We start from the raw sequence: 27,870 nt of genomic DNA on the forward strand, positions 1-27,870 counted from the left end.
TTTTTAGGTCCCCTTTAAGTGCTTTGGTATCAGTATGACCCCTTTAAACTCTGGGTAATAAAAGTAGATGAAAAAGCCAAATGTATATTGTCAAATATGAAAGAGGCAACACTTCCCAGCCACACAAACAGTAAGTAAACTCAGATTTAAAGGGCCATGAAACCCTCATCTTTCATTTCAAGTCTACCTCAGAATTTTTTCTGAGAGGGGCAGGGAGCTCTGCGAGCAGAGGGAGGAGTGGGCATGGCCAGCAGAGCTGGGGAAAAAGAGGAAAGCAAACAACTGTCAGTTGGCTCACAAAATGAGACAAACCGTGAGATGGATGATTTTATTGTTTACAAAGTTAAAATGCAAAGAAATAAGCAGTAAGTTATTCAACATCCTGCTACCTTTTTTATTCGTAATTGCATATATACAACCACAATTTGTTCTATCATTATAAAGATAATCGTGTTTATATATACACTATAAATGAGGAGGACTCAATCCACCGGTCTGACACAGTGAATAGCAGTGCAGCAGGTCTCTTAACCTGTCTATTCCAATCATTAGCCCTGCCGATAATCTGGAGATATATAAAATACAGTATGGCGAACACAGCAGCACGGACATAGGCGATGTGTCTGAATGGTAATGAACTCAACTGATAAAAGACAAAGTCCGCGATTCTCCAATTCTTATACAACTCTCCCGACAAAAATGCTTGCTGCAAACCAACAGCTTTGCTGTATCGACCCTGACAGCATCGCAGAGAAAAACATGCAACAAATCCTGTGGATCATGGAAACAAACACACACAACCCGTGCCGTGCGCGGACACGCTCTCACCCAGTCATTGGTTCTCACAGCTTGGCAGGTCTGCCTTGCCTTCGTAAAGCACGTGCTCTCATGAATAATTAAGAAGCAGGGACTTCTCATAGGATAAGAAAACTCAGCTATGAATAATAATGAGAAACCGTAGCGTCACCACTCCACTAGCAGATTTGTGCTACGTCACCGGTTTTGTTCCCGCCCCAATAATTATTTTAAAACTGGAAGATGAAATTAGCTGACAAAAGCATAAAATTATCCAGTTTTCCCCATAATTAAAGCTGACAGGTGATAAAATTGTCTTAACTGATCCTTAACACATACAAATCTGTTGAAATTTTTTTAAAAAAGAACTCCAGAGTGTCATGAAACTTTAAAAACAAAAGCAAAAAAAGTAGATAAATTATCAAGTGTTGTTCTAATAGTGGCTATTAAAGTCATAAAAATGATATTCAAGCCAAAAACATGTTAAGATTGTTATTATTTTAACATATTACTTTAATGTTGCATTATTAAAAAAAAAACACAAAAAGCGGCATGTATTCATGAGTCAGTGAAGTCAGTGAGTCAGTGAGTCAGTGAGTCAGTGTATTCAAGTCAGTGAAAGGTCACCGACTTTGATACTTGGCTTAAAGTGGGAACCCTGTCTTTTTCTTCAGACTCTAGACATGATTTTCTTGCACTGCAGTCTCAAAGAATACAAAAGTCAGATCACGTCTGCTTTATCAGCCTGACAGACCAGAGGGAATTTGGGATGTAGTGAATCCAGTCCAGTTTTCCAATTTTAGTGTGATCTGTCAGAATACAAACCATTTACTCTTTCTCAATATCCCTCCAAGCCTACATCAGAAGAACATTTTTTTCCCTTTTTTATTCTATGAAAGCCCAATTGTAAATAAAGAGTACCCATATTGCTGTACTACTATTAAGATAATAAACACACCATCTTAAAACATATATACAGTATCAAATGCAGTATTATCTATGCTCACTAGTGTTTGTTTGGAGAAGTTCATTGTTAGGCATTCCTAGTTTTTATTAACTTCTGTGGCAAGAAGTCTTGAAATAATCAAGGTAATGTACAAACGTACAAAATATTACAAGAGGTTCATGAAGAAATTAAAACTCTAATGGTAACTTTGACATATCAATTTAATGTGTTTTATTGTATTCTGTTAATGACTGCTGGAATTTTTTTTGAAATTTAAAATAATGTAGTCTCTAGCAGCATTTTTTGTATTACATAGCAAAAAAGGTAGTATTTTTTGACGTTTATATTAATAAAAAAAAAGAATGTCAGTCAATATATACTATTATAATATATTTAATTTTATATATATATGAGCAATGTCACACTCGTAGCAGTGCGATATGGCTGTGTATCGGCACTAATGGGAGGCGTGCGTTGGCTCAAGGTCACAGACAAGATGCCTTAGTTCCTTACCAGTGACAATATACAGCCATATCACACTGCTACAAGTTTAATATTGCATTTATACAACAGTTCGACGGCATAATCTATTAAATAAACAAGAAAATTTTAACTCGGAGACTCTCAAAAACCTTTCTGTAAGAGGAACTACTTTCTTCCGCCATTCATACACATCTGCAGCTGATGTCAGAACAGCAGAAACTGTTGTTACTTCACAAACGTCACTTTAGAGCTAGTTTCTGAATGATTCTCTTGTGTAACCAAGGCACGCCTCCCACCAGTGCTGATATACAACCATATTGCGCTGCTACTCGTATATACAGTTAAAGTAAAAAATCTTAGCCCTTCTGTATTTTTTTTTTCAAACATTTCCCAAATGATGTTTAACAGAGCAAGGATTTTTTTCACGGTATATCCTATTGTTCCTCTGGGGAAAGTCTGATTTGTTTTGTTTTGGCTAGCATAAAAGCAGTTTTAATTTTTTTTAAAATGTATTAAAGGTCAATATTTTTAGCCTCTTTAAGCAGTATTTTTTTAAAAGAGAGACTATTATTGACTATAACAAATATTACAATGTTACCAAAACCCATACCCAATAAATCTAGAGAAACTGAATTTTCATATATCTATTCATTTCAATGTTTTTGTTGCATTTTATGTTTGCAATATTCTAATTTAATAAATTACATAACAGCTTTTGTTTTCCAAACAAGCAAGATCACTTTTATAACATTTGTAATATTTTCTAACTACTATAGATGAAACAACCACTTAGTCGTGCATTTATTCCATCATTAATTAGTCTCTTAACTTATTCAATTGAAATTCATCTTCTATTAATAGGATGCATGAAGTTGTTAAGTTAGAGAGGAAAATCACTCTTCCTAAATCAGTTTTTTTAATGTTCAGATTAGAAACATTGCATTATGTACAGTTTATGCAAGAAATTTTGACTAGACCATTTTTTCTTCAATAGAGATATATGTGTTTTGCACATGCGACTGAAGTGAAGCCCCCAGAAGATTTACAGGATCTAGGGGTCCGATTCCTGCAGCCATTTGTAAATCTACTGTCTAAGAGCACATACTGGTGGATGAACACCTTCATCACTTCAGCTCACAGACGTCCAATCGATCTGAAGGTCATCGGCAGACTACCGATCGCTATGAGAGCTCTCACCAACTACCTGAGGCTCCGTGAGGCCTTTGAAGCTCAAAAGGTACATTTTAAGAATCTGTCATCTTTGAATTTTTTTTCTTTATTATTATTTGTTAGGATTTGTGGGTTCATATTTTCAAGCAAATTCCTATTTTTATCCCAATAATAAAGGATGTGCTCCAAACATATTTTTATTACACTATACTATTGTTAATATTATAAAGTGCTGCAGTGGTTTTGAGCTATTCTTCTTGCAGAATAGTGGTCACGTCACTATGTGATGCTGGTGGAGAAAAATGTTACCTGACTCCTCCAAAACACCCCAAAGTGGCTCAATTATATTTACTTCTGGAGACTGTGCAGGCCATGGGAGATGTTCAACTTCACTTTCATGTTCAGCAAACCACTTTGTCAGCAGTCTTGCTGTGCGTATTGAGCATTATCATAATGATACACGGCACCATCTTCAGCATACAATGTTTGAACATGGTCCTCCAGAAGGGTTCAGTAGTCCTTGGCAGTGATGTGCCCAATTCTAGCACAAGTATTGGGCCCAGGGAATGCCATGATTTTACAGCCCAAACCATCACTGATCCACCCCCATGCTTCACTCTAGCCATTCAACAGTTTGGGTGATATGCTTGTTTGGGGCTTCTCCACACCGTAACTCTCTCGGATGTGGGAAAGACAGTGAAGGTGGACTCATCAGTGAGCAATATATGTTTCACATTGTCCACACTCCAAGGTTTTTAATGCTGGTATCATTGAAACTGACGTTTAGCATTGACATGATTGACCCAAAGTTTGGCTATAGCAGCCTGGCCATGTACAGTATATTCACTCTGTGGAGCTCACTCTGTTTTAGTTTAATCGTTCAACCACTGTACATATATACATGTTCACGCTTGTGTGTGTTTGTATATTTAATTAAAAAGGATTTTTGTCAAGCATTATAGGATAAAACATTATCTGTACCTTAGTAAAGAAATTAAACAAATACTAATTTGATGATAAATCAAATAGTTGTAATTTTTTATTTATTTATTTATTTATTTATTTATTTATTACCATTTTATTACATATTTTATTTTTTTTTTTATTAATCATTAAAGTTGTATTTAATTAGAGCTACCTGAATACCTACAGTAATTATCTTCCAGTATTAAACACATTTCAGCCAGCATTTCTGTCAAAAATTGATTGACATTTTCATTCAGGCTGTCTGCAGTTTTTGTTCAAAAAGCAAAAGTTTGAATGATCTTTTATGCATTATTGCAATTACTTAAAGAAAATAAACTTTGCATTCAAAAAATCAAATATATAAAATATATTTTAGTTCATTAGAAAACATGGTCATCTTCATAATATAAGGATCATCCCCAACAAATGTGGTTAATTTTTATTTATATCTCCTTTGAAATATAGTATAAATCACAAAAATACACACTTTCCCCAACTGTATGTCTTCCATTCAGTTTTTTTACTTCCAGCCCTCCATCTGAACTTTGTGCGTCACCAGATCCACATGATTGCAAACCTATATGATATACATTTTGGTAAGCATTAGGATGCTCAACATATACAAAAACCTTACATATACATTCTGTACTGTAAAAAAAGTTAATTCAAAGTTAACCAGGTTTCAACTTTACCTATCAAATAACACAAACTTTGTGTATGTAGATGTTTTAAGCCAGCTTATTTGATGTAAGTTGAAATGACCTGTAAATTTAATTAGATAAAATTTCAACTTAAAAAAACACAAAGCAGCAGTGTAGCAGGATACTATTATAATTCATCAAAATGTTCTCAGATGTAGATCTTTAAATATAAAACACATCCGGCTATCTGTCCTCTGTTGGTTTGGGAATAACCTCTTTCTCTTTGATGCTGAAAAGAATGACGCTGGAGTGAAAAGTCACGTACGTCACAAACCACAGGACGACAGATCTGGAATACCACTCAATTATCATGTAAAGCTTGTGTACATGTCTTCAAAACACTGAAAGACGGAAGATGTTCCTTTTGCTCTGTGAATACAGTGACATTTTGACCCTCAGAAGAGTGAACGACCTCTGTATGTCTGTTCTTGTGGGAATAAAGAGCATATGACGTAGTTATGTGTTTGTGCGCAGTTACAATGTTTGTGCACCCAGTTTCAGGTAGAGGAAAGAAAGTGTTTAGAAAAAACAAATCAGATCCTTTGTTGAAGACTCTGTGAAAACTAGTCTTATGTATTTATAATGTATATTAAAAGAAAATAAGTGTTTTTGACCATGGTTGTGTATAAACACCATATTTTTACATTGTTTTAGCTCATTTTAATAAGTAAAGTAGGTTTCAAAATTTTTTTTAAGTTATGCAAAGTTTTTAGTCAGTTTTCTTGATGTAAGTTGAGATGGTTAGAAAAGTCACAACATTTTTACAGTTCTAGAGACTTCTAAAACAAAACAGTGAACTTTCTAACTATTATAGGGTTTACACTTCAAAAATGTATGTATTCAATCTTTCATGACAGTAAAATACATAAAAAAATGTATGGATGAAAACACAACTACACTCAAAAAATTATTTTGCTGCTTGTTTAAACCATTTACTTAACCACTTAAATAGTGCATTTTTTACATAACTTATGCATTTATAACTTTTTTTCATTTTGAGTATTATAAACTCTAGATGATGGATAATAAAACCCAAACTGTCTTCTTTCCAGAGATACATGAACTGTGAATGTAGACCATATTATTCAGCAACTGTTACTGTTTTAGTTCGAATGGTAATTTTTGAGAAAGTGCCTCTGATGGTGAGGGGAAAGAAGGACAGATATACAGTCTCAGAAAACGTTTTACAGAAATCTCATTTTGCATGCTATCAAATTTGAAATATAAACTCATGAGACACTTGTCTTTCAAGTAATTTTTTTTGTTTAGGTCATTACATGACTTATTTCTTGTGTTTGTATATATAAAAACAAATATTGAACACAGTACAATTTTTCTTTCTCATTACTTCATAATGTATAACTTTTTATATTTTTTTAGCATAAAACTTTCTAGATGGTGTTAAGATTCTTTTATTTTAATCACATTGTTGTGTTTTTGTTTTCACATTTTAAGACATTTAAAAAATCTTTAATGTTTGAATTGTGGCTTTAATCATACACTGTAAAGAAAATTAAATATTTAAAAAAAACTTTGGCAGCTAGGGTGCTGGGAAAAAAAAACAGCAAAATAACTGCATTTAAATTACAGAAATTTCCTTAAATTTATATTTCCGGTAAATTTCTGTAATTTACCATCTTTTATTTTACGGTAAATGTCTGTAATTTAATGGCTGTTATATTACGGGGGGTTTTCCCAGCACCCTAGCTGCCAGGGAAAAAAACATAAGATAACAGATTTTTTCACAGTGTATGGTTACAGGATTGAGGTGACAGTTTAATAACATTGTAACGATTGCGTTCTGAATCTTTCATTTTAATAATTGTTAAGTTTAATCCTACTTTGAAGGCGTTGATTTTTCATCCTAAATTAATTTCAATTGTAATTTTCAAGTTATATATTGACTTTACATTGTTAAAATTCCAGTTTTAACTCCTCAGGTTGATTATAATTTAGCATTAGTGAATTTCTGATTTTAATGATGTTGTTACAATTTAGAATTTTAATCATTAATCATTTTTATATTTTTACATGTTGAAGTTTTTAATTTCAATCATTTGTTTACATTTTTATTTTTCATTTGAATACTATTATTGCTAAAAAGGGAAAAGAAACCCTACCTTTATTAATAAAGTATACAAGGTGTGAAAATGAAACTGTGAGTTAATTGGAAGTTAGTGGGAGCGTTGGGAGTAGTAAGCCTGGATATAGTGAAATTAAAATTTTATTATAAGAAGTTATGAGAGTAAATTATAGGGGGTGAGACTACACAATTGAAGAGGAGAACATGGAGTGTGCTAATTGTTAAAAAAAAAAAAAAGTCAATTTAACATTTTTGGGGGGATTTGGTTATACGTGGATGTTGTCAGCTCCAGAGAGGAGCTGAAAAGGGGTACTGTTGCGAAAAAGGAATATATTTTTTGTTATTTTTTGTTTTTTATTATTTTTATTTATCTTTTCATTTAACAATTGTATTTGTATCACTTAAAGCTGATCAATTAACTAAACTTGTTCTCTTGAGTGTGATATGCCTTACATACTAATGAATCATTTTTGCAGAAGCATATGAAGCTGATAGAAATGCAAAGGCTATATATATATATATATATATATATATATATATATATATATATATATATATATATATATATATATATATATATATATATATATAAATAACATAAAAAATGACATTGTTAATGATCTTTTTGTTTTTTTGCTGTTACATATTCAGGGTCCCCAGGGCACTCAGCCACAGGGGTCTAAGTGGATCTGGGCAGCTTTGCGACAGGCCTTCGGAAAACCTCTCATCCTCAGCATCACATACCGTTTTATGGCAGATCTTCTTGGCTTTGCCGGCCCACTCTGCATCTCAGGCATCGTTCACCATCTCAGCAAAGAGAACCACACCATTCTGCCACCAGTAAGAACATTTCTGTCTTTTACACCCTTTAGAGCCATGTGCAAAATCAGCAAAAATGCGACAAAAATAAAAGAAGCATTCAGTGCTTGTGTTGTCGACTTGCTAGTGAGGTATTTTGAAGGTAAAATTAGAAGCAGTTTCTGCGAGGGACTCGGTTAAGGTCATGGCTGCGTCTTTTCATGTAACATTTCCCTCTTGTGTTACAAAGCGTTTTATCGCCATGCAGCTGTCATTAATTATTAAAAAGCTGAACAGCGTACTGTCTGGATGTCTTCCAGTGGGCAGGTTTTGGCTTGTTTGGATGTCTTTGCATGATGTAATATACTTCACTTTGAAAATTCGCTTTGAAGGTACCCACTTCTGATAATTTTTTATGTCTTAATTATAAATATAACATTTTTTAAAAGCTAAAAATGTGTGTTATTCAGAGTAGCAGTTCTCAAACATAGCTGACATGTTTTGATAAATTGAATTCACTATTCACTTGCCAATGGCATTGTTAATGAATTTATGTAGCTTCATTTTTTTTTCTGTTTGCATAGTAGTAGTGATTAAATTTCTTGCATTAAATGCATTGAAGGGACTTAATATTCTGTTAGTTCTTTGGTCTGTTTGGCTCCTTTATTCCTTTCTAATCTGTAATTACTTGGTAATTTTGCATATTTGAATTCTAATTAGTTTCCAGCACTCTTTCTTTGGTGGCAAATTGATCAGAGACAAGTTAGGGTCATAGTATAAAAAGAATAATACTAATAGCGCAAAAATAGTAGCATGCAGATATAGTAGCATGCAGTTAGTCATGATGATTTAGTATTGTTTTGGGCAAAACACCAAGCACCCATCTATGCAGCCCTGCACAAGAAACAGCAAGTCAGACCCTCATAGGGGTGACAGAACAGAACCAGAACCATGTACACTACCTGACAAAAGTCTTGTCACCAATCCAAGTTTTAGGAACAACAAACACTAACTTGACTTCTAGTTGGTCATTTGGTATCAGATGTAACTTATTTAAAAAATAAAACATGATCATGCCTTGATTTTTAATTATTTAAATAGGACAGTAAGGTCTGACTTAGCTTAGACAAAAGTCTTGTCACTAAACAGAAAAAATGTACAGTATAGAATATAAAGTCATGGTGCAGTGGAAAAAGAATTAATATTGTGTATGACTCCCATGAGTTTGGAGGACTGCATCCATACATCTCTGCAATGACTCAAATAACTTATTAATTAAGTCCTCTGGAATGGCAAAAAAAAAGTGTTCTTGCAGAACTCCCAGAGTTCATCGAGATTCTTTGGATTCATCTTTAACTCCTCCTCCTTCATCTTACCCCAGACATGCTCAATAATGTTCATATCTGGTGACTGGGCTGGCCAATCCTAGAGCTTCTTGACCTTCTTCACTTTCAGGAACTTTGATGTGTAGGTTGAAGTATGAGAAGGAGCGCTATCTTGCTGAAGAATTTGCCCTCTCCTGTGGTTTGTAATGTAATGGGCAGCACAAATGTCTTGATACCTCAGGCTGATGATGTTTCCATCCACTCTGCAGAACTGTCACATTGCCCCATACTTAAATAACCCCAAACCATGATTTTTCCTTCACTGAAATTTCTGTGGGAATCTTGGGTCCATGCGGGTTCCAATAGGTCTTCTGCAGTATTTGTGATGATTGGAATGCAGTTCAACAGATGATTCATCTGAAAAATCTACTTTCCGCCACTTTTCAAAATGATCAACTAGAAATCAAGTTATTATTTATTACTTAATTTACTTAATTTAATTACAAGTAATTACTTAAAACTGGGTTTGACGACAAGACTTTTGTCAGGTAGTGTAATAACAATTTCAATGGCTGGTTATCATGTGCTTTGGCCAAATACAATGAATAGAAATAAGATATGAACTACTTTTGGAGGAGTTAGGGATGGTTAAGGGAACTTAGAATTGGCATGAAGCCAAAACTGAGGAGTGACTGGATGTGTAAATTTAAATAGACCCCCGCAATTAATGTCAGAACCGGATTGGTGTACATCATGAACAGCTGACTGTCAGCTGATGTGAGCTTGACTGGCAAATTCTGTCTAAACTAACTAACTAATACTACCCAGCTAATTCAACAAGAAGCCACAAATTATTGATGAGACAGATTTATCCTTAAACATGTTTAAATACACTTGTACTGTAAATGTTATGTCTGAAAGTAACAAAGGAAAGTTACCATGCCTTTTAATGGTGCCATAGAATGTACATTTGCAACTATCAAGGTATAGCTGAATAAGAATAGTTCAATTCATAGAATGACATACCATGAGCCTCAAATATGATATTTTTCTTGTTCTCAAGTAAATCCTGTGAGTGTAAAATATACATTGACCTTAACACAGTATCATAAATATGCACACCCTAGTCTGTGTTTCATTGGCCACAATGTTTACTAGTGAGATTACAACAATAAAAATCCCATTATTTTAATACTACATATGTGAGACTCTTATTTTGAAAAAGAGGGGATGCGGAGCCACTAAAAAGGAGCAGTTTTTTGAAGCAGCCAGTGTGTTCAAAGCTAGTCAGATTGCAGAATGCTGGATATATGGATTATAATGTATTCAGCATCATCCCGTAGAGGCATAAGATCTATTTAGATGTATCTTTTGTTACTTTAACATGCATATTGTGAAATTTGCTGCGTATGTTTGTAATGAGGCAACAAACATATGTTAACTTAAAGTGTTTAACACACGTTTATTCATCATGCCATATTCTTCTGCTTTTACCGTGATTTTGCTGGAATGAAAGGAAGCTTTATAAAACTTACCTGTTTATGCAGAGTTTGACTCTAAATACTTATCTGTCTGTCCATTTTGTTGAGTATAATAATAAATGAGTCTACATTTTATCCAAAACACAATAAAGGAGCAAACTAGGTGCCTTTCTACCAGCTGAAAAAATAGCTAACAAGGCATTTACTCATTTTTTTGACAAATGAAGTATGAATATTTTGCATGTGTGTATTTGAGACTGTATCAAGCTTTGTGTGTGTACACATGTGTATAGGCTACAACCTGTCAGAGCAGAGCTCATTAATATTCATGACCATTCCAAATATGGTCAAAACCAAACCACTATAAAGATATTAGAGAACAATTTAGCATATTGGATCAATCTACTCTATGACACTTTTAATGGTAAATTTCTCACTGTGTGTTTTAAGTGAATCCTGACAATCTTGCCTGGCCCTTGGTGTGTTTCAGGTGAAGCATCTTGGAATGTACTTCATCTCCTCCCAGGAGTTCCTTGCCAATGGTTATGTACTAGCCGTGCTCTTGTTCTTTGCCCTGCTTCTCCAGAGAACTTTCCTTCAGGCCTCCTACTACGTTGCCATTGAGACTGGAATCAACTTGAGAGGAGCCATACAGGTCAGTACACTGAATTCAGCGACTTTTCATTGCCAAAGTCCCTCAAGATAATATGATTATCCTTTTACTTTCAGACTAAGATCTTCAATAAAATAATGCGTCTCTGCACCTCCAACCTGTCCATGGGGGGAATGACTGTGGGTCAGATTTGCAACCTTGTTGCCATAGACACCAACCAACTAATGTGGTTCTTCTTCCTCTGTCCAAACTTGTTTGCAATGCCTGTTCAGGTAATCTTCATCTGATGTTATGTATGAAACTGTTTATATTATTAGATCTGTTCAATATAACCCCCTAAATACCTTGGACAGATATAAGAAATGAGCTAGGAGGAGTTAGAGATGGTGTTGGGAGTTTAGAATTAGCATGCACCAACCAACCAATGTGGTTTAACTTCCATTGTGCCAACCTGTTTGCAATGATGGTTCAGGCATGCACCAACCAACACTAACCAATTAATGTGGGTTTTCTTCCTCTGTGCAATTTTGTTTGCAATGCCGGTTCAGGTAATTTTTTATCTGAGGTTATGTATGAAACTGTATATATTATTAAATTCATTCAATACAACCCCCTAAATACCTTAAAAAGATATAAGAAATGAGCTAGGAGGAGTTGGGGATGGTGTAGATGGTTTAAAATTGGCATGCACCCACCAACACCAACCAACTAATATGATTTTTCTTCCTCTGTCCAAATCTGTTTGCAATGCCAGTTCAGGTATTTTTTTATGTGAGGTTATGTATGAAACTTTATATATTATTAAATCCATTCGATGTAATCTTCCCACCCCCATGAATAATTTGATCCGAAATAGGAAATGAGCTAGGAGGAGTTGGGGATGGTGTAGGGAGTTTAGAATGGGCATGCTCCAACCAACACCAACCAACTAATGTGGTTTTTCTTCCTCTGTTCCAACCTGTGTGCAATGCCGGTTCAGGTAATATTCATGTAAGTTTATGTATGAACTTGTAAATATTATTACATCCATTCAATATAATCTCCCCTGTCACCAAAATACCTTGAACAGATATAAGAAATGAGCTAGGAGTAGTTAGGGATGGTGTAGGGAGTTTAGATTTAGCATGCACCAACCAACGAATATGGTTTTACTTCCATTGTGCCAACCTGTTTGCAATAGCGGTTCAGGTAATCCTTATGTGAGGTTGTGTAAACCTGTATATTTTATTAAATCCATTCAATATACCCCAACCACCCAGAGACATAAGGCTGATTATCCTATAATTTGGCTAAATACCTTGAACAGATATAAGAAATGAGCTAGGAGGAGTTGGGCATGGTGTAAGAAGTTTAGAATTGCCATGCACCAACCAACACCAACCAACTGATGTGGTTTTCCAACCTGTTTGTAATGCTGGGTCAGGTAATCTTCATCTGAGGTTATGTATATATTATTAAATCCATTCAATATACTGTACATAATGGGATTGGAACCACGCTGGCACACCATAACATGGTAATCTCAAACTTGGCCTGAAGCTGGTATTCCCCTCACATGGTTTGTTATCTGTACTTGACCCACATAGGAAGAGATTTTGCTTTCAAGTCCAACATGTCCAATCGCTGCAAAAGTGAATTTAATTCTATTTGAAAGTAAGAGATATAGAAATAGAAATAATTGAGTTTGGCAATTTGTGTAGATGACACTCATAATAAATGTATGCAGGAATGCTCTATATATATTTAATTTAGACAAAAACTAAATTAAATAAGTACAGAATGTTAAAAACCGATCTCAAAAAAATCATTAACATAGATCACAAATAAAATATTCAATAATTCAGTAATTAAGATAATTTTTTTAACGAATAATCACTTTATGAATATAACCTTTCATATGTAAAATTTAGTAACTTTCATCTACAATTCATCTTCCTTGAAGTTAGAAACTTAATTTATCATCCCTGAAACACACATACTGAAAATGATAAATGTTTTGGTAACTTTATGGTTAAGTGTTGCAATGACTCCAAAATCCATAAGTGTTTTCAAATGTTTTCAAGTTCTTGATCAATTATAATACAGATTCGACATTGCAGATTCTGCGATGTGACTATTGCAGATGTGCATATTGCAATATTCATACTGAATTTATATATTTTGCAGCCATAGTTGGTACCAAAACATGAAGCAGTGACATTTAGAAAGTCAAAGTCTAACTTTTTTACCACTAGACCATGACTGGCTATTCTACAGGGTTCCCACGCATCATTGAATTTCTGGAATAACACAATGGACCCTATCATACACCTGGCGCAAGACGTGTTTTACGCACTTTTTGGTATTTTCAAACCAGCACAACCCTAATTTTCACATTTTGCACCACGTTATTTAAATAGCAAATCCATTTGCACCACTTTGTGGAATCATGGGTGTGCTAGTCTATAAAGTTGGTGTGTTATGGGCGCATTGTTGGCACGTTGCTATTTTGAGAAACTAAAATAGACCGCGCCATTGACTAAGTAAAAACTGGTCTAAAGTCCAGCACAGAGCGCATTACTTCTGCAGGTTCAAACACTTAATACACAGGGTGTACAGAAATACACAAATATCTTTACATCTAAAAAAAAAGGATTAAAATGTTACAAAAATGATTATTTACTTCATAGATATATAAAAAAATCTGATCTTCAAGCTCACACACCCTTAACATCGTTTCCTTATCCAAGAAAGTAAAGGAGTAAAGTGTAAAAGCAAAGTAAAGAGAAAGAGGCCAAATGGAGGAGGCTCATTCTTTATCCTCCCACTTCAGAGGGTCTGTTTAACTGTTTTCCCACTAACAAAGTCTGTCATGTAAATACCAAATGCACCATGGTGTAACAGAACTGACTCTTAAAGGGAATGGGAGATGAGACTCTAATTGGTTTAATGCATGTTATGCTTAAAACGCACCCATAACTAGGTAACATATTTAGGAGAATAAGCATGCGCCAAGGGCGCCAACCATATTTTTCCATCCTTAAAATAGCAAAAGTGGATTCAGACATGCCCTTTATGCTTTTACACTATGCACTTTAGACTTTGCACCTAGATCGTTAAAATAGAGCCCAATGTTTTAATAGATCAATTCTAGACATTGAAAGTCAGGAGATTCTATGAGTTCTTGTACAAATCATGAAATATCAGGGATTTTTGTTAGTCTAAATTTAAATACACATTTGAAATGTGGGATATTTCACATTCCCGGGAAAAACAGGAGTGTTGGCAGGTATGCTTGATGCTATTTGGTAGGTTTGGCTTGCTGTCCCTAGAGAGAACTCTGAATTCTGAGATAATTGAGCTCAGGGCTTCCGCCTGGTCAATTAGCATGTAAGGGGGCCCGAGATCAGGTAGGTCTAGATAGCTCCCCTTGGAAAAGGAGGAGATGGGGCGGAAGGGAAATTCCAAAACGAAAATAAAGCAGTAGGGTGAAATCGGTCTGATTGGATTATTACTGATTACAGATGAGAGACTAGCCGCAATCAATAATATCACATACTTCTCTTAGTTTGTAAAACTTCACTTATCAATATTTCATGTTTTTATTGTGTATTTCACATGTTTTGCCTATTGTTACAGCTAGGTGATTTTTCATTGCTGTTTTACAACTCATTGCCAAACGGCAATCACTTAAAGGAATAGTTTTGTTTCTTAATAATGAATCAAGTGGTTCCAAACTCTTATAAGCTTTTTTTTTTTTTTCTTATGAACACAAAAGAAGATATTTTGAAGATACTTGTAGCCATTGACTTCCATTGTAAAAACAAAGACCACGGAAGTTAATAGTAACAAATCATTTTTTGACTTGAAGTGACCTGGGGTTCTTTTTGTTTTTTTTTGTCTGCTTTTTGCTCAGTAAATGTCAGAAAAAAGGCTTAAAGTGGGAACCCTGAATTTTACTGCAACAAAAAGGGCTACTGAATATGGAAAGGATTACAAAGGCATTTTCATTCTGCTTTCAGATCATAGTGGGAATCATCCTCCTTTACTACCTCCTGGGAATAAGTGCCTTGATAGGGGCCACAATCATCACTCTTCTGGCTCCGGTGCAGTATTTTGTGGCGACCAAGTTATCAGATGCACAGAAAAGCACATTGGTGAGCTACTTCAGTTTGATTAATGTCCTAATGCGGCTATATTAATTATTGAGTGTTGTTTATGCAATTTGTAATGTTACAAATCTCACAGTGTCTCGCAAAAAGGATTTTTTATTGTATTAGAGCAGTGGTTCTCAAACTTTTAAACCAGCGACCCCCATTGTAAGATCTTCAAGAACTCGCGACCCCCCACTACCAAAGCATATACAAACAATAAAAATAGCTTTTTTTTAAGGCTGTTCACAATATTTTAACTATATTTAGCTGATTTTAACCAATCATTCGTGTTCAGTTCTTAGAGCAGTGGGCCAATAAGAAGAGCGCGAAGGCGGGGCAAGCGTTGAAGGCTTTGTTTACTGCGGCAAGTTGACATGACAACAGTTTTAATCTGTTCCTGAGCGCTGCGTTCCAAGTACAAAGGACAAATGTGTCCTAAATACTTTATAAATCAGTAATATATTTTTAAAAATCTGAAAATATTAGCTTTCACTTGTAATACTGAAAAATATTTATTACAATCACTGAAAATTACACAATTTTTAAATCACTCTCGCGACCCGTTGAAATGATTCTGCGACCCCCAGTTTGAGAACCACTGTATTAGAGAACAGACTCAATACAAGTCAATCATAGTTCTGCATAATTACATAATGACGCCCAATGAAGGAGACTTAAGTGAAGAGGTGAACGCTTTGCTTTTAAAATCGTGTCAAGTTGAACTTTATTGTCATTCTACTACATAGCTGGACAATACAATAGAACACTTATCATGATATAATGTTTCATATCATCTGATATTGATAATTTAGGAATATTAGATTTTTTTAAACCACTTTATTTTAATTTACCAACATTACTAAGTCAAGTAGTTTTAATAGGCAACCCCCTACCCCCCAAATAAACAAAAATATCTCATCTCTTTCAACTAGGTGTAAGTTACCTAAAAAAATGCGAGCATGTTACGTGCGTGCCCCTTGCAAACCATGTGTGCGTCGCTCTCTTTTGCACACATAAGTTGTGTGCCTCAATTGGAAATAACAAACTTAGAGCCTGAAAGTATTGGCATTCCTACCAAGGCGCACACTCAGCAGCCACATTTTAATAAAAATATAGCACTTCATACCGAAACCTTATACCGAACAACTTTTTTAGCGTTATTGATAATGGTATACGTTCAATAAATACAGATACCATTTTTAGCACCCAGCCCTACCTCTACATGTGTGGACAAATTTAAATGTAATGTCATTTCTCGCAGGACCACGAGGCTACATAAATAAACATAATCATAAATATGAACATGAGCTACTTTTAACCTATACATACTAACTTACTGAACTACTAACTATACAAATACTATAAACACTTAACTATACACATAATACTAGTACAGTTGCAATCAGAATTATTAGCCCCCCTTTGAATTTTTTTTCTTTTACAAATATTCCCCAAATGATATTTAACAGAGCAAGAAAATTTTCACAGCATGTTTGATCATATTTTTTCTTCTGGAGAAAGTCTTATTTGTTTTGTTTCGGCTAGAATAAAAGCAGATTAAATTTTTTTATGAACCATTTTAAGGTCAAAATTAATAGCCCCTTTAAGCTATATATTATTTTGATAGTCTACAGAACAAACCATCCTTATACAGCAACTTGCCTAATTCCCCTAACCTGCCTAGTTAGCCTAATTAATGTAGTTAAGCCTTTAAATGTCACTTTAAGCTGTATAGAAGTGTCTTGAAAAATATCTAGTAAAATATTATCTACTGTCATCATGGCAAAGATAAAATAAATCCGTTATCAGAAATGAGTTAGGGTTAGGTTAAAACTATTATGTTTAGAAATGTGTTGAAATCTTCTCTCCGTTAAACAGAAATTGTGAGAAAAAAATAAACAGGAGGGCTAATAATTCAGAGGGTTTAATAATTCTGATTGCAACTGTACTTTTCGCATAAGACAGAACAATATTGTGAAAAAGAAGTATTTAAGTTTGAAAAAGCAAGTAGTTTGATACGATTTGTGATGCATTCACTTTAGTAAACATCGATTTTCTTATTGAATTCCATTAAAATAAAATTTAAGAGTCCGGTGCATATAGAGAGGAGTGCTTCTACGGATGGTTTGACATACCCACTCACCTGCGTGAGGCACACTCAAAAATGTGTTTTTACACAATGTGTCATGTTTTTCTTATTGAATCCCTGTAAGATGGAGTTTAATAAAGCACTTGGTGCATACTGTATGAGAAGAGAGTTTTTATAGGTGGTTTGTCAAATCCACTCACCTGTGTGAGGCATACTAGGAATTGCATTAAAAAAAAAAGAGAGATATCATCCACAATATCAGAATAGCTTGAATTTATACAGTAAACTCAGTGTTGTTATTAACTATTGTAATGGGCTTTACATTTCTGAAATAATAGTAAACCTGGAGCTTGTCTGATTGAAAAGCCTGTCAAATACTGAACTCAAATAAGACCCAAATAAGAGAGACTAATGTATAATGTATGTGATGATGCTCAGGAGTATTCCAGCGAGCGGCTGAAGAAGACCAACGAGTTGCTGCGGGGTATTAAACTCTTGAAGCTGTACGCCTGGGAACACATCTTCTGTTCAAATGTGGAGGAGACCCGGTGCAAGGAGCTCACCAGCCTTCAGGCCTTTGCCCTCTACACCTCAGTATCCAGTAAGAAACCTCAGTTTTTTACAGTTACCACATATCAGAAAAAGAGTGTGGCTTAAAGTAATTTAATATAGGGTTGATGACGGGGGTTGGAGATATTGTAATTTAGAGATATTGTATTTTAAGTTTGGGTTGAAGCTGTGTCCTGTAGCAGCTTACAGTCTTACAGGTATCATAGCAACGGTTTGGCAGGAACAGTACATTTAAATGAAATCTTGCTGCCTGCCAAATTTAGGCAACACGGCAACACCTACGGCCATCCTTTCAGACTGGATCACATTACAATCTACAGTACATGAAGAAATATGGAAATTTGTAATCATGAAAACATTTTCAAAATAATTAAATGTTAAATAATAATCTAAGATATATAAAATGTCAACCAATCAATAAATTGTTTTTATTATGTATACGCTACCTGACAAAAGTCTTGTCATCGATTCCAGTTGTAAGAGCAAATAATAACTTGACTTCTAGTTGATCATTTGGAAAAGAGGCAGAAGGTAGATTGTAGATCTGTTCAACTGCATCCCAATCATCACAAATACTGCAGAAGACCTATTGGAACCCACATGGACCTAAGATTCTCACAGAATTCAGTCAAATTTGGTGAAGATAAAAATCATGGTTTGGGGATACATTCAGCATAGGGGTGTGCGAGAGATCTGCAGCATTGAAGTTTCAAGATATCTGTGCTGCCCATAAGATTACAAACCACAGGAGAGGACAAATTTTTCAGCAGGATAGTGCTCCTTCTCATACTTCAGCATCCGCATTAAAGTTCCTGAAAGCAAAGACGGTCAAGGTGCTCCAGGATTGGTCAGCCCAGTCACCAGACATAAACATTATTAAGCATGTCGCATGTCTTGTCATGTGTGTGTATGTGTATATATATATATATATATATATATATATATATATATATATATATATAGAGAGAGAGAGAGAGAGAGAGAGAGAGGAGAGAGAGAGAGAGAGAGAGAGAGAGAGAGAGAGATTTTTTATTAAATATGTTTCTTTTTAATATTTACCATATAACCATGGAAACACATAAAAAACTGTTTTAGAAGTTATGACGTAAAATAAATAAAAAAAAAATGTATTAAAATGCACTATTCAGTACACCTGTTAATTTAACTTTTTTTTTTTTTTACTTTTTTGCTGTATATGTCAAGGGGTCCCGTACTCTATTTCTCTGCTGGTTTTGATTGCTCGTCTGAACTAGGGTAATACTAATATAATACTTAAAATATTTACAAAACCTGCACTCAATAACAGATCACTTAAAATTATCCGCGACAGTCCCACAAAATGGATATAGGCCTATATTCAACATAATTTTAAAAGGCAAATATATTGTTATTTATTAACTCACAGAAGCAATTCCGCATCAACACCTATTCACTCGGGAAGCAACAAGTGATGAATCACTGCACACGGATCCCTGTTTCTCCCATAGTGAAAGCACTTTGTCCGGTGGAGTGTTGTGCGCGCGTCGTGGTTTCCAACATTGCTATAGCTACAATCAACAAGGTTACGTGTATATGTGCATTTTTACCCAGATGTTGTGCTGGATCAGGACCAGACCTAAATAGGTAAAAAAAAAAAAATACATTTCCTGATCTAGCACAGCTCTAGTCTGAATGCTCTCTGCCTGATTCCTGATTGATCGGCTGACTACCAGCATCTGCCCTGTGCCACGATATTGATTTGATTTTTTTATTCTGAATCTCTCTGGTGATCTGTTGTGTTCATTTTATATTCTTTTAAATCACTCTCGGTTTATTCAGTAAAGTCTTCTTCTCTACAAGTTACTAACATGGGAACCACTGATTTAAACAACTGATTTTTACAAATGTACCACATATATACTATACAAATTCTTTCAACTATACTACATAGTTGTGTGTGGCTCTAAATTCTCTCAAAATACCCAATAATACATTATTTTAACGAAGGTGGCAAAATATCTTGTAAGAGTTTAAAAATTTAGCGCAACAAATATAACAAATATTCAAAGCAGTTAACAATCTCATTCTGCTTTCTGAAGGTACTCTAATTTAACTAAAGCTTACACAGTCTTTCGTCCACAAAGCCTGTTTGTTCACTAGTCTCTTTTTACTGCATTTTTGCAACGTTAGCAATATTGAAGAAGAACTGTGTTACTCAGTAGGAGAACATCCTGCATGCAGTGGAGCAAAGAGATGCCAGGTTCATGTAACATTTACTTTGAATCGATATGTTCTTCCATGAGTTTTCTGCTGAGGAATTTGGATTTCTCCAAATGAAATATCCATGTTTCAGTTTTAGCAGAAAAGAACGAGCAAACTCAGTTGGAGAAGGAAATCCATTAGTGTGATGTAGACACACAGGAGCAGTGTGAATCACAGAGACATTTGTGAAAGAGCTTGATAACATAGTTTTTTAGTTCTACTAGAACTGCTGACTATCATTTTTATCCTCAGTAGGTATTGGAATAAAAGAAATGTCTTGTTTCTGAAAAAGCATCAGTGGGTTGAACTTGTCAACCCATTCTAGACATGATTGAACTTAATGTGATTTAGTTCTAATGGCAATTCTTGGTGCCATCCTTTCTTCCCAGCACATAAAGGTCATCTTAGAGTAATGGACTATGTCAGTAGGAATAACTGCAGGCCATATATTTTCTACACACTGGTCAGTGTATTTTGATTTAGAGACAATTGCAAATATTGTTTAGCAGCATACTCGCCTTGAGGCAAGAGCTGCTAATGGTTAAATTACTGGGACGGTTCAGTCACTACACTATAGATCAAAAATCAGAAAATGGATTTTTAACAATCCCATACAAATCAAGACTGACCAACCATGAGCCCCAAGGATATCGCTAGCCTAAAGAGATCACAGACTCCCATGAAGCATTGTGGTTTACTTAGACAAACATGTTACCTACACAGATACGGCAGCTAGCTCTCTTAAACTCTCACATCGTCGCCCACTGAAGCTAAGCAGGGCGGCACCTGATCAGTACCTGGATGGGAGACCACATGGGAAAGCTAGGAAGTGGTGTTAGTGACGCCAGCAGGGGGCACTCAACCTGCGGTCTGTGTGGGTCCTAACGCCCCAGTATATTGAAGGTGACTCTATACTGCTCAGTGAGCGCTGACTTTCGGATGAGATGCTAAACCGAGGTCCTGACTCTCTGTGGTTGTTAAAAATCCCAGGATGTCCTTCGAAAAAGAGTATCCTGACCAAATTTGCCCATCATGTCCATCATGAACTCCTAACCATCCCCATATCATAATTGGCTTCATCACTCTGTCTCATCTCCACCAATCAGCTGGTGTGTGGTGTAAGGTCTGACACAATATAGCTGTCGTCACGTCATCCAGGTGGATGCTGCACACTGGTGGTGGATGAGGAGATTCTCCCATTGTGTAAAGCGCTTTGAGTGTCTAGAAAAGCTGTAAGGAATTATTATTATTATTATTATTATTATTATTATTATTATTAAAGTATAGTTGTATGTCTGAGTTCCATAAAATGACCAACAGTGATTGTTTATTATTTAGCCATTTCCACACTGTAAAAAATAAATCCGTAAAATTTACGGTAAAAAACGGCAGCTGTGGTTGCCAGTATTTTACCTTTAAAAATATGAATTTTTACAAGCAGAAAAATGTATCAGTCTATAGAAGGTGCTCAGTGTCATTCACACAGCTTCTAAACACCAGTATGGTAACACGCATAAAACGTCATGAAATAAACCTTGTATATCAACATAAGATGTAACATAAATCTCTAATGTACATAACTGATGGGGAAACAACTAAAAAGATCCATAGTAATGTGCCATGCAGGGAATTCTGGGAAAGTCAATTTACGGTCATTCACCGTATATATTAAGGAAACATACTGTTAACCAGGATACGGATTTTTACTGTAGCAATTTTTAGATTTTTTTCTATTGAAACCACAGCCATTTTTTTTTACAGTGCAGCCACTAAAATCACCTAAAAATAACTTTAATTACACATTCCAGCAGTGCTTTCAGCTATGATTGCATAATTCATAATTTGGCCTGTTTGGCCCTTTAATTGCTGCTTGCTTCTATATTTTTCAGTTCTACTTATATTTAGCAGTTTTATGCTTTTCACCTTTTAATGAACGTTAACCCTCAAGCTTCCCCAAGGACATTTTTTTGGGCAAAATCAGTTTATTTAGATTTTCTTTTTAAATAATTGGCTATATTCACATTGACTTTATTTCTATTAATTTTACCATGCAGCCCAAGGGCTTCCATTACAAAAATTGTCATGTTTAAGATCTGATTTCTTTAAATATCAGCAATCTTCACTGCCTGTTAGATATACTATATGAAGTGGTTATCAGACCACTTCATGTAGCACTGCATAAAATTATATTTTTATATTTTTTAAAATATGGAAATGAATTTTACCCCAGTATTTTCAATGGAATTTCTGCGCTAGCCTGTTGCTACTGACGGTGCTAGCAGTTACAACAGTCTTTCATCTCATTTTACGCTTGAACAACTAAATAAATGCTTAAGTCTATTTAACTGAATGCATTGTAATTACATTATAACATCAATGCCGTAAAAACAACCTTGTGAAATTGAAAATAGTCACATTAAGCTTTCACCAGAAGTTTATTGTTGGCTTTAAAACTCTAGCTGTGCATAGAACCCATTCCCTTAATCTGGGTTGCGTTTCCCAAACAACGATGTAACTCGCAGCTGAACTATCATAGTACGATGCATCGTTTGGGAAAAGATTGATGTAGTGACGAGTGTTTCACAAAACTGTAGTTTCTCTGTCGCAGATCCATCATTTGAACCACATTAGTTATAATGTGAAATGCCCATAATAATACTCTTAACGGTGTGGTAACAACTTCTTTAGAAAAGAACCCCTGTATTTTTTGTGCAAATTATATTGTTTTACACGCTCATGCATTTAAAAAAAATCCAATATTAGTTTTGGTAAAAACATGCATTTTTGTAAATGGCACATGTAGAGCCTATGTTTTCTTTACAAATAGTATTGAGAACATTACATATTCTATTCTAAAACATAAAATCACTTACAAAAGCGAACATGTGTTTTAATATCATATATAAATCATATAAATAAATAAATAAATAATAAGGCTATTTATTCATTCATTCATTCATTTTCTTTTCGGCTTAGTCGCTTTATTAATCCGGGGTCGCCACAGCAGAATAACTGCCAACTTATCCAGCATGTTTTTTTTACACAGCAGATGCCCTTCCAGCTGCAACCCATCTCTGGGAAACATACATACACACTCATTCACTACGGACAATTTAGCTTACCCAATTCACCTGTACTGCATGTTTTTGGATTGTGGGGGAAACCAGAGCACACAGAGGAAACCCACGCGAACACAGGGAGAACATGCTAACTCCACACAGAAACGCCAACTGACCCAGCCGAGGCTCGAACCAGCAGTCTTCTTGCTGTGAAGCGACAGCGCTACCTACTGCGCCACTACGTTGCCGAGGCTATTTATTAAGAAATGAAATTTAATATTTATTATTTATTAGGAAATAAAAAATTATTATTATTGTTATTATTGTTATTATTATTATTATTATTATTATTATTATTATTATTATTATTATTATTATTATTATTATTATTATTATTATTATTAATACTAATAATAATAAGTAGGATATTATTATTATTATTATTTTTTTTTTGAAAAGTCTACTTTTACAATTTGACAGAAGTAAACCACTGCAGAAATGTTCTAATCAGCAGGCCCATGTCATACACAGTACAGATACTTTGTTTTCACCTAAAGCTTTTGTCATGAGCCACGGATGTTCAAAATGACATCAGTGTTTTCAAAGTGCACCGGGAAGGGAGCACAATTGTAAACAAAGATTGCTGAAACCGAACTATAAAAATACTCTAAGATCTAATTACACCTAAGAGAGATGACTTTAATACTTTTGTTTAATCATTCCAAGTTCAAATGCTAAAATGTTTTAAACTAATAGGGCATAGGGGAATAACTGGGAATAGAACACAGCCAGGAGCTGTGTCTAACTACAGCTCCAGAGGTGTAGTTGGAAGTGTACAAGATTGCGGTGCAGTTTGCGAATATTTGTTGGAATGACGGATTTGGGAAATCAATGAACTATGTTTGTAACGACGGAACTTGCGACCTTAGGTGGCTGGCAATGGTTTTTGGAAATGCACCCCTGAGCAGTTTAAAACTCGGCTACTTTGTCCAATTTTGCCATCTGAACACACACAAACAAAAAAAGAAATTCAACTATGTTAAGTGGTTGAAAATAAATTCTTAAATAAATAATAAATTCTTAATATTTTCCTTTGCCCCAAAAAAAGCCACCCATAAAAAATGAATGGTAAATAAAATTAAAAAAACATTTTTAGATATTTAAAAAAAAAAATCTAATTCAAAGATTTTTGATTTGTATTTAATTTGTACAATTTTGAATTTTAATAATATTGTGATATTCAAGATTTGAGAGTCATACAACACTGGATAACTCAAAACAGCAACCACTAGTCTCTCCTCAATCGTTAAAAGTCTCCCTATTTGTATTGACAACAAAAACACTGCAGGCACCTCAACTGAAACCCTGCCTCTGCTTTCATTTGATTGGAGAATGAAAGACGCGACTGACATAACGTTTTTCAACTGTGAGCGCACGATGCACAATGGCTAAAATGCAAGGCGCAGCAGGCGGTTAAAACGCGAAGCACGCAGGGCGCATGAGAAGCGCGCAAAACGCTAACGGCCGTTAGTAAATCATAAAAAAAAGGCATCTCTAACTCACACACACACACATTCACCACCCGCCACAGTCAAATAGTGGCATCGAAATGGTGAATATTTTGATATATTTATGCCATCTTAAGCCACAAGATGTCACTGGTCGTAGCATTTTTAGCCTTTGGTTGGTCTGAAATAACTCAAGTCAAATTTTAGTTGAGGCGAAAGCAATATTGCCCATAACATAAAAAAATAAGCCTAAATTTACATAACCATACAACTGAATTTGGGCAAAATAATGTTCTTTTTTATGTACTACTTTACATTCTTAGCCAATCATCATTAGTTATGTGGTTGTCCCACCCCTACACACAATTTGCCACTACAGCAAACACACAGGACTTGATTCAACAAAGTAAAAAAATATCTTAATTTGTCCCATTGGAAATGAATGGGGAAAACTAAAATTAAAAGCATTCTTTGAATCGGTGCATTTAGATGTATATAAACAAAACATTTAATGCATAAATTGACAGATTTAATTTGATCAAAGACAGTGACATGACATTTGTTTTTAAATAAGCAAATTGAGTTCACACTTGAGACCTTTAAACTCAAAAATGTCCACAAGGGAAAGATTAAATGCAATATCAAGACATTAAAAAATTTGCTTTGAGTAGTGAAAACCTCCGTAACATCTGGATGGAATTGGGTCAGAAACATGAGTTACTAAATCTGAAGCATCTCAAAAAAGAACAAAGCGCTGACTCTAATAAAACAGATTCAGAAATGTCTTTGCATGCTAGTGCATTATCTGTATGAAGTACCTTTGAGATTTATTATGAGCTATGAGGGATTACAGGGATTTAAGTTAGTCCATAAGGTGCTCATTATAACATTGGCTGACATCTGTGAGTTGCCCTCATTTAACGAAGCATGACGATGTAAAGTTGTTAGAACGATAGCATGCCATTAGCAATCACTTATTGGCAGTTGCCGAATGTTAATTATTTAAACAGTTCCTGGTATTTGCTGATTTCCCAACCATCTTGCTTTACCATCTTTGTTTGATAATTACCAGGATTAATACATCAACTCTGTCACTGTCAGCATCCAGCTGGCAAACACATTTTGCAGATACAGCATCCCTCAGCACTTTTCTTTTTGAATGTGTGGTTTTTGGAAGACATTCTTTACACAGTGAAAGACAGGATTCATTGAGCTGTAGCACTTTCAATGCAAGGAACATTCATGGAGTTGCACTTTTTAGTATGTAGGTTAGAAACTAGGGCATGCATCATAGAAATTAGGATTTGCCCCCTGCTGGCATGGATTAAACAAACTAACAAAAGAAACACACGTCATACCTTTCTGTACATGCGTTAATTTAATTTAATTTAATTTAATTTAATTTAATTTAATTTAATTTAATTTAATTTAATTTAATTTAATTTAATTTAATTTAATTTAATTTAATTTAATTTTATTTTATTTTATTTTATTTTATTTTATTTTATTTTATTTTATTTTATTTTATTTTAAGGTACTTTCATATATACTTTTAGGTATTTGCCTATTTGCATTTAATGCTTTTTACATTCATTTCATTTTATCTGCAAGTTTTATTTTATTTATCTGCACAGGCTTACATAATTTTATTATATTTATCTGCATATTTCATATCATTTTATTGTATTTTATTTATCTGCATATTTTATTTTATATGCTTTTATTCATTTGCATATGCATACATGATTGTATTTGATTTACATATTTTATTAGCATATTAAATTTATTTAAGTTTTATCTGCACATTTTATTTCATTTCATTTATCAGTATATACATATTTGTTTTATGTAATTTTTATACATAATTTTATACATGATTATACGCATTCATAATTTTATTTTATGTCATTTATACACATTTTATTTTATCGATCAGCTCATTATAGTATATTTATCTGCATACGCATACATAAATGTTTTTGCCTATTTTATTTTATTTTATTTTATATGTTTTTGTTCATTTGCATATGCATACCTAATTGTATTTGTTGGACATTTTATTTTTTTTGCATATTTCTTTAAATTTGTCTGCAAATTTTATTTTATTTCATTTATCTGTATACACATTTTATTTTATATGCAAATTTATACATAATTATAACAAACATAATTTTACTTAATTGCAAATTTCTCTGCATATTTTTTTTGTTAGCATATTTTATTTAATGTTATTTACATTCATTTTATTTTTATCTGCATGTTTTATTTGATTGTATTTATCTGTATAGGATTACATAATCTTATTATATTTGTCTCCATATTTCATTTTATTGTGTTTTATTTATCTTCATACAATTCATAATTTTATTTCATTTCATTTATACACATATTTTATCTATGAGCTTATTTTATTTTATTTATCTGCATACACATACACTATTTATCTGCATATTCTATTTTTATATATTTGCATATTTAGTTTTTATGTTTTTATTCATTTGCATATACATACATAGTTGTATTTGATTTATAAGCGGAATTTACTTTATTTGCATATTTAACTTAATTTAATTTTATCTGCATGTTTTATTTTATATTTTATTTCCTTCATGTGTATACACATTTTATTTTAAATGCAATTTTATACATAATTATTACATACAAAAATGTACTTATCTGCATGTTTTATTTCATTTTGTTATTTACATTCATTTTATTTTATCTGCCTGTTTTATTTGATTGTGTTTATCTGTATAGGCTTACATAATCTTATTATGTATATCTCCATATTTCATTTTATTGTGTTTTATTTGTCTTCATACACATACATCATTTTATATTATTTCATTCATCTCTGTATACATATTTTATTTTATCTAGCACTTTAATTTATTTTATTTATCTGCATA

General features: G+C 34.0%; 1 protein-coding gene across 2 annotated transcripts in view; it reads left to right on the top strand.

Annotated features, from left to right (window-relative positions):
- abcc8 (ATP-binding cassette, sub-family C (CFTR/MRP), member 8) overlaps window positions 1-27,870 on the top strand; it is a 137,906-nt gene that overhangs the window by 19,553 nt on the left and 90,483 nt on the right. For both annotated transcript variants that reach the window (XM_056451912.1, XM_056451913.1), the window contains 6 exons: window positions 3,219-3,461; window positions 7,796-7,984; window positions 11,239-11,403; window positions 11,478-11,633; window positions 15,363-15,497; window positions 18,022-18,184. In XM_056451912.1, the coding sequence (XP_056307887.1) occupies window positions 3,219-3,461; window positions 7,796-7,984; window positions 11,239-11,403; window positions 11,478-11,633; window positions 15,363-15,497; window positions 18,022-18,184 (1,051 nt within the window). The remainder of the gene's footprint in view (window positions 1-3,218; window positions 3,462-7,795; window positions 7,985-11,238; window positions 11,404-11,477; window positions 11,634-15,362; window positions 15,498-18,021; window positions 18,185-27,870) is intronic.

This window comes from Danio aesculapii, chromosome 25, assembly GCF_903798145.1.
Source record: "Danio aesculapii chromosome 25, fDanAes4.1, whole genome shotgun sequence".
Taxonomy (NCBI): Eukaryota; Metazoa; Chordata; class Actinopteri; order Cypriniformes; family Danionidae; genus Danio; species Danio aesculapii.